Source organism: Cyprinodon variegatus, unplaced genomic scaffold, assembly GCF_000732505.1.
Source record: "Cyprinodon variegatus isolate N-32 unplaced genomic scaffold, C_variegatus-1.0 Scaffold1483, whole genome shotgun sequence".
In the NCBI taxonomy this organism is placed as follows: domain Eukaryota; kingdom Metazoa; phylum Chordata; class Actinopteri; order Cyprinodontiformes; family Cyprinodontidae; genus Cyprinodon; species Cyprinodon variegatus.
This window is the reverse complement of record NW_015151936.1, coordinates 17107-25437: the sequence shown is the minus strand read 5'-3', so window position 1 is coordinate 25437 and position 8331 is coordinate 17107. Positions and strand designations below refer to the sequence as shown.

General features: G+C 40.0%; 1 protein-coding gene across 1 annotated transcript; it reads left to right on the top strand.

Annotated features, from left to right (window-relative positions):
* The first annotated feature begins 3192 nt into the window (after positions 1-3192).
* LOC107103592 (olfactory receptor 142-like) lies at positions 3193-4113 on the top strand. Its single transcript, XM_015403360.1, has one exon. The coding sequence runs from the start codon at positions 3193-3195 to the stop codon at positions 4111-4113; it is 921 nt and encodes a 306-aa protein (XP_015258846.1).
* Positions 4114-8331: the final 4218 nt, after the last annotated feature.

The window sequence follows — 8331 nt, the reverse complement described above, 5'->3', positions numbered from 1 at the left end:
ACAAAAGTCCAATATGGAAACAATACTAAGGTTCAGAGCTAGAGGTCGATTCCTCTCAATTTCCCCCCTGTACATGTCATTTTCATTTCCCATAGAGGTGTTTAAGTCCCAGAGTTGACTGATGGAATCCCTAAGATGGTCAATATTCAGCACCCCTTGACTCTGAACAGAGGGACAAAGTAATCAGGCAAGACAGACAGTGGGATAACTTAAAAAGCGTTTATTAAAGCAACAACAGATCAGAGTTGCAGTGGCTAATGCATCTGAGGCAGATAACTCTGGAGAGAGCAAACTAAGGTTGGAGACCACGAAAACCTGACAGAGGGTGATCTGAGCATGTGAGTCACTAACCTTGCTTAGAATACCAGCTGGTCAGCCAACAAGACACAGCTGTTGCCGCACTCAAACAGGTGTAATCTTTTGCCTTACTCTAAGGTACAGGGAAGTGACCCTTTCATCCACTGAGATGGCTGAGCTGGGAGGAGACAAGCAGACTCCACTCCAGCCCTCTGCCTCTCCCTCTTGGTCTATTCAGAATAAAAGAGTCCAGCATCTCTTAAGTAGCTGAGTTGTGGAATCCAGGCTAAGCTTAAAGGTGAGCTGAAAATTCTATCTGGTATCACTAAACCTCCAACACGAGCTCAGTTTCCTTTTTTCCCCCATCGAGGTAACTGTCCACTTCCCAGAACCGGTAAAAGCATCAATGAGTCATTTCGCCTCTGCTTTCACTTCTGACAACTGCTCAATAACCTTTGCAACTGGTCCTTTATTTTTCCTCCTCAGAGGTTTCAAAAGTATTAAAATGTATTACCCAAGCAGAAGTGTCATGATCTTGGCAGTGGTGTCTGGTCTGATTACTCATTTCACACACTTGCTTAGCTCCACCTAGTTCTCATTAGCTGCTTATCTGATCCAACTGTACTAGTCCCTATTTAACCCGCCTTTAGACCAGTCATCAGTGCCAGATTATTTTGGAGCGATTGATAAAAGTATTCTAGCATACCTGTTTTCTGATTACCTGCTCATGACCTGTCAGCCTGTAAGTCTGCCTGTCCCTTTCTGATCTATTTGCTTTGCTTTTCTTCTGACTCCTGCTGGATCTCTGCCTGTCCGTGTACCATTCCTGGAACTGTTACCCAACTGCATTCTGGATTCTCCTCACTGTACAACAACAGCTTTGCCCTCTGGATTATCCTGCCCACCTTTGTGTTGTGGCCATGCTAAAATGTTTTAATTTGTAATTTCTATCAATTTAGTTTTCTTCTTTGGGTAGTTAGAATATATTTAAATTACTTTAGAACCAAAATTTGTGATACATTTTTTATATTTGCAATTGTTTAGATTTCGTTGCTAATTGTTAGACCCTCCCAGTAATTTGAGTATTTAAGAAGACACCGGCTGCTGGGTGGATTGTTTGGTAAATGTCTGGTGTGAGCGGGAGGTTTTGTTAAATGATTTTTTTATCACTTTTTTAGAGCTTTAAACATTCAATTGGCATTATTTTTTCTTTTTTGTCTGCAATGGACTGGCTACCTGTCCAGGGTGTACCCCGCTTCTCGCCCTTAGACAGCTAGAGATTACGAGCTCCAGCACCCCACGTGACCCCACTTGGGATTGAACGTGTCTAAAAATGGATGGATGGATAATTTCTCGTTTTGACTGTTTTGCAAGACATTTTCAATAATTATTTTGTCTTTGATTTTACAATTAATAACTCAAGTCTTAGGCATACAAAGCCAAAACCACCTCTTTGTTGGAAATGTTGATCTTTTTTGGAACAGAAGGCCACGACAGTTTGTCTACTCGGTTCTGACCTCCTGCCTATACTTCGACCACTGATACATCAGGGTTTGGGACTCATTGTACGGCAACTACTACGACGCGTAGATACTCAACTGGAACAAACCTCACCCTCTGGGCTTTGGACTGAACTATAAGACCAGATTAGTGACTCATATGTTCGTTTTCATCCACTTTCAGAAAGACGTGGTCACTAAGCTGTTGTCACTTCCTAAGGGAAGGAAGAGATTCCTTCCTTCCCTGAATGAAACAAATAGTTCTGATGGTTTTTTTAATGTTCGACACTGCTCCTGACAAGAATCCTAAAAATTCTCTTTTAAAAATGACTATTACTGAATGGTATTATAACAGTAACTGAGTTTGATTTGGGTGAAACTGTGCCAGGCCCTGGAAGACTAAGCAAAGATGAGTCAAAAATATCGATGCAATCCAAGTTGACAGGCTGCAGACTAATAAGACGTGAAGGTTAGCAAAACGTTTGAAAGGAACCGAGCAGCAGCATGGGAGTTGATGAAGAAGTAGCAGCAAACAGAAATTAATAACTCACTTGGAACAATAAAGAGCTTAAAGTCTGAGTTTTCTGGAATAACTGGCCCCTCCAGGCGCTGAGGGGGGGCTCCTGCTCGGGTGGGGTCGATGGTGCTCTGGCTCATGGAGCTTGGGCTCTCGGCCTGTGTCTGGGGGAAGGTGTGCTGTCGCTCATGGTTACTTGCGGGCCTTCACCCTACGGTAGTGGGGGGGTCTTCTGCAAGATTTCCCTGGTTGCCTTCTTGGTTGGTGCCCGTTTGTCTCTATGGTGGTATCCCTGGGATTTGGGCTCAGGTAGCTGCTGGGAGACTGGGTCTAGGGGCGCTCTCTGCTCTCTTCAGAGCACTGGAGAGGGGTGCTTCGGCTTGTGGCCCCTCTGCACCATAACCGGGTACAATTTGTAAACCAGGGCAGCAGGTTCTCATTCTATTACACACGCACAGTCTGTTACTCATACATAAGACTCCATAAACTTATCTACAGCTGCTGCATAATTCTGAGAAGCTGACTAACTTCATGAATGTGTTGTTGTTGCTGGTTTGTTCTTTTGTTTTCCCTGTACCCTTTTTCTGGAGCTCCTATAGGTTCTCCACCTTGATTGCCCACAAAAAACAGTTTCTTAGACAACAGTTTTTGATGTTATTATCCTGCAAAGACCTATGCCATGCCCTGGGGTGGTTTACAGCACAACCAGGGAGAAGCAACTGGAATGATGATGAGGAGGAGGAAAACATTGATAAGAACTGTTACTCTCCTGCTGGCATCACAGTCACACTGCTTCAAGCCTTATGCTCATTAACTCTCAGTAGCTGCTTGTTTATTATTTGTTAAACTCCTTTCAATTGCCGGTGTATAACATAGAGAATGGAACCAAGGTTTAATGTGACATACATTATTCTTGGAGGCTATGCAGAACTACAGAAGTACAGATACCTCTATTTTGTCATCATGGTTACTGCATATCTTCTCATAATCTTTTGGAACACTTGTATTGTTTGCCTTATTATTGTTCACAAAAACCTCCATGAGCCTATGTATGTTTTCATTGCTGCTTTGTTAATCAATTCTATTTTTTACAGTACTAACATTTACCCTAAGCTCTTCATAGACTTTTTATCCAAAAGGCAGATCATATTCTATCAAGCTTGTCTTTTTCAAATCTTTGCATTTTATTCTTTAAGTTGTTCAGAATTCTTACTGCTGGCAGCAATGGCCTATGACAGATATGTCTCTATATGTAAACCTCTGCAATATCCATCCATAATGACAAGAAAAGCTGTTAGTGCTTTGCTTGTTTCAGCTTGGCTTATACCTGCCTATCATGTTTCAGTCTCCGTTATACTCAGTTCCCATAGAAGACTATGTACAAACACCTTAAATGGGATTTATTGTAATAATGCAGCTCATGGTCTTTATTGTGTGAGTTCAGTAGCACTTTCCGTTTATGGTGTAGTTGTTTTATTTAATACTGGTATTTTTCCAATGCTTTTCATAGTCTTTACATATACAAAGATAGTAATAATAGCCTATAAGAGTTGCAGAGAAGTCAGAAAAAGAGCTGCACAGACCTGTTTGCCTCACCTGCTGGTTTTATTTAACTACTCCATTCTGTTTACATATGATGTTTTTATAGTCAAGTTGGAATCAGATATACCGAGGACTGCAAAACTTTTAATGAGTCTTCAAATAATTACATATCATCCACTCTGTAATCCGCTTATATATGGATTAAAAATGAAAGCAATTTTGGTACATCTAAAAAAATTCTTTAGTCAGTCCAAATGAAAATTGTTTACAGATTTTTTCTACAAATAGAAAAAGGAAGAGGAGAAACTACATCTTGAGTTATATTAATATGACCAGAACTAAATGGAACTTGAAAGGCAAAACTAGAGATGCATTTGCTAACATATTTGTTTAAAAACTGCTTTTTATATTCTGTAGTATAATCAGTTTAATGCTTATCAATTCAATGTTTTATTTTAATGTAGCTCACCTTTATAATGCCTTTATAATATACATAAATCAACTTTCAAATTTTGAATCCTCAATCAGAGATAAAACATTATAAAATTTCACTATTACATTAACATTGTCTGAATCGTAAATGTATGTGTGTCATTTTAATAAATGCAATAAATGTACAATATTGTAATATGTATATATGCTCTATGTCAGGGATAACCAATTAAAAATCAGTGGGGTCGGAATGCAGAAAATCAACAACCAGTATGGGTCCAGAGACATTTTAATTATAATCTGTTACTTTAAACAGCATTCAACACTGAAATAAAATGCAGGTATTTATGCATCCATGATATACTTTGAATTTTTAAATAAAAAATATAAAAACTAGAAAGTTTTTTCATTTTAAACTCTAAATTGTTTTTGAAGTAGAGAAACAACAATCTTTTAGTTTGGTATATAGACAATTTCGTGACTCACTTTTTTTATAAAAAACTTGAACTGACAGTTTTTTTTTTTTTTTTTTTTTTTTTTTATGGCTTAAAGTCGTAGGGAAAGGGCTGTTCCAACCGTTCCATTTCCGAATTCTCCCGAGTAGTGCACTACTTTACATGAGTGAATAAAGTGAACATAATTAGTCGTTTATCAAGACGGCGAGATTGTTGAGGCGGAAGGTTCGCAAGCAACTTTGGTTGTGGCCGGTGTCTCGGAAGCATCTTGCTAACCGGTTAGCAACTTAGTGCTAGTAGTTTCCCAATGGGAAATTACATTGTGCCTTAGAAACAACACTGTCAAGGAAAGCTATGGACAACGGAAACATGCAAGAGGAGGAGAGTTTTGTGTCGGAGGTCGTTGCTGAGTCTCCTTTGTCATACATTTTTTATTTAAAGGAGGAAAGCGGGGTTAAAGACATATAACTAACTGGCCTGCATAAGATAATGAAACAAAAACACAGATTAAGACAGATAAGACACCTTTTTTTTTAAACAGAAATTTTATAAATTCTGCGACAATATTGTCTGATAAAGAGTACATTTATATACAAGTTTAAGCCAGAATGATTTGACATTTAAATATGATTTCCCTACAACTTCAATGAGAGCAGTGGGCTTTAGGCTGCCCTGCAAGGCTTTAAATCTGGGTTTGAATGGAAACAAAGCCATTTAAAGCACATATCAAGGTTAATTTTTGAGCCTGGATCAATATTTATTTTTTATTATGTTCATGGTGAAGAATCCTGCTTCACAGCAGTAGGTTGAACTAAACTTACAAAAAATGTGCAGGGTCAGGTTTGAGCACACCATTCACACTTTTCATTCAGTAGTTCACCATGCTTCTTCCAGCAGTCCACACTTTCTCTGCTCTCTTTTTCTCTTCTCATTCTTTCCCATCGCCTGGCTTGCCACAGGTTTGCCTGCTGTGTCTAAAACTTGCTAGCAGCAGCAACCCTAACTGACACAGCTCATTGGCTAGTTTATATCACATGTAGCCTGGTGCCGGACACATCCGGAGGGCTTTACCATGGTCAATTAAATTCAATCCAGTTTATTTATATAGCGCCAATTCAAAACACATGTCATCTCAAGGCACTTTACAATTCACCAGGTCATACAGTAACATTGATTCAAAGTTTTTTATCTAAGGAAAACAACATGCATTGACTCATTGACTCGAATGCAATCCCTCACACTAAGCATGCTTGTAGTGACAGTGGAGAGGAAAAACTCCTTTTCACAGGACAAGCGGCACAAGGTTAGAGGCTGTCAACGGACAACATGTTGTAATTTATAAACGTTTTAAATCAGGTTGGGTCCGGATCCAGACCCTGGTCCTCTAATCCGTGACCTCTGTCCTATGTTGTCCATAGGCTGCATGCAGTGGACACATTCTATGCATACTTTGTCCTACTACATTTTGCAAGTTTCCTTGCTCTGCCTCATGCTGTTTTGTGTTTGTTTTAATCCAGTTGTATGGCTGAAGCAAGATAGGCAAAATAAAATTCAAGTAATACCAATAGCTGCATCATCTTTATTCACATTCACAAAAAAAATTTATCGATCTCACCTTTCATTTAAAGTTGGAGAGTGACATTATTATGTTTTTAGTATTAAAATGATTAACTGGCAATATGTTCTTAACTTATATTTCAAATACTTCATTATACCTTAGACAGACTATTTCCCTTTCATTATCTGAGACTTGTGCTCTTTCTTTTTGCACCTTATCTGTGTGATGTCCTGCCTCATTCATCTGCTGGTCGCTTTTGCCCAACCTAATGCCATTCAGAGGTCTGTGTTACTCTTTTATTCTTTTTTTACCCTTTCAGCTACCTGATCTTTTCTGTCTGCTTCTACCTTGATACGTTCTGCTTTGACTTTGCTTAAAAATATTTTGTAAGATTCACTGTAACATTTACATGCCTGTTTAGTCCCAATCATATTGCATTGCGATAATAACCAAATAAAAATTTTCTAAATGTAAGTTGTTGTTTTCTTATTAATATTTCTGTTAACAGCAGATTATGCCTTACACGTGTACAACTGCATGAAACAGAGACATTTATTACAAAAATAGCATCCTATTATTAAAGTATTAAACACATACGGCACTAGTTCACAATACATCCTAAGAAACTTTTCAGTTATGTAATCAGATCGGTTGACAGACAAATTGGTTGAAATGTCTACCACATCGAAACCCACCAGAATATAAAGATCACTGACTTTAAAGGATTTACTCCCCCTAGATAAGCATATAACTTCAGATGACAGTTTCTTGCATTAGGTTCTTGACTTTGCAAAACCCCTTATACAAAGGCATATTTAGCACCGGTGGAAAGGAAAAACTCCCCTATGAAAAGAAGAAACGTTCAGCAGGCTCAGAGTAAGCAGCCTTCCTCTAAGACCAAATGGGGGAGCAGACAACAAAAAGGAATATAGACGTACTAAGCCATATATACTTTTAGAAGGTAACACTAACTAGCTCCAGGAGGCTAGATCTAGGAGAGACACAGTTAAGCAGATGAACTTTGAATGCTTTTTACCTAAGGAATGAAAGGGAGCCCATAGCATTGTCTAGGCGAAAAACAAGACTAGGCACTAAAAGAGGCCTAACCCTATCAACTGTAATGGAATCCCTGTTTACGTCAGCTCTGGTAGCGGATGCTTCTGGTTCTGGAGTCGGTAACATCCTCAAACAGAGGGCCAGTGATGGTCGTATTCACCACTGTGCCTTTTTTCCCGGAAGCTCTAAGCGCAATTACGATGTGGGTAACCGGGAACACCTGGTGGTCAAGCTGGCCTTGGAGGAGTGGAGACACTGGTTGTGGACAGACTACAGGAATCTGTACCTCAGGACAGTAAGGAGGCTCAACCCCAAGCAGGCCAAGTGGGTCCTGTTTATTGGGTGATTTAACTTCTCCCTACCTTACAGGCCTGGGTCCAAGATTGGAAAACTGGACACCCTGTCCAGGATGTTCGAGACCAGGAAGAAAGGGTTCCAAGGAGACACAGGAGTATATTCTACCTGACATCATTAGGTGTGATATCAAGAGGCTCGACCTGGTGAGGGAGGTCAGGAGGTCTCTGGGGGGAGCATGGATTCTGGAGGCCTGCCCTAAGGACAGGCTATATATCCCTGACTTCATTATTACTGAAGTCCTGAACTTTTGCCAATGCTCCAGTCTTTACCGCCATCCTGGTATTACTAAGTCTGTTAGAATCATCCCAGTTTTGGTGGCCTACCTACAGATGTCATGGAGTTTGTAACAGCCTGGCTTCAATACAACCTGACCAAGGATTACCAGCAACCCCCATCCGGTCTGCTTTGCCCTCTACTCATGCCCTCTCGGCCATGGTCCAGTCCATGGATAGATAGGACCATGGGCCTCTCAGCCCATGGTCCTATCTATCCCGTCCTATCCCGTCTCTCATGTATTTTGTTACAGGTCTGTCGATCTCCTAGGGTCAGTCATAATCACAACTGTGGACCATTTCCAGTGTTGGGCACGTTACTTTGAAAAAGTAATTAGTTATAGTT

Excerpts from the sequence above, each read along its gene's own strand:
- LOC107103592 (XM_015403360.1), top strand. The coding sequence starts at position 3,193 with ATGGAACCAAGGTTTAATGTGACATACATTATTCTTGGAGGCTATGCA.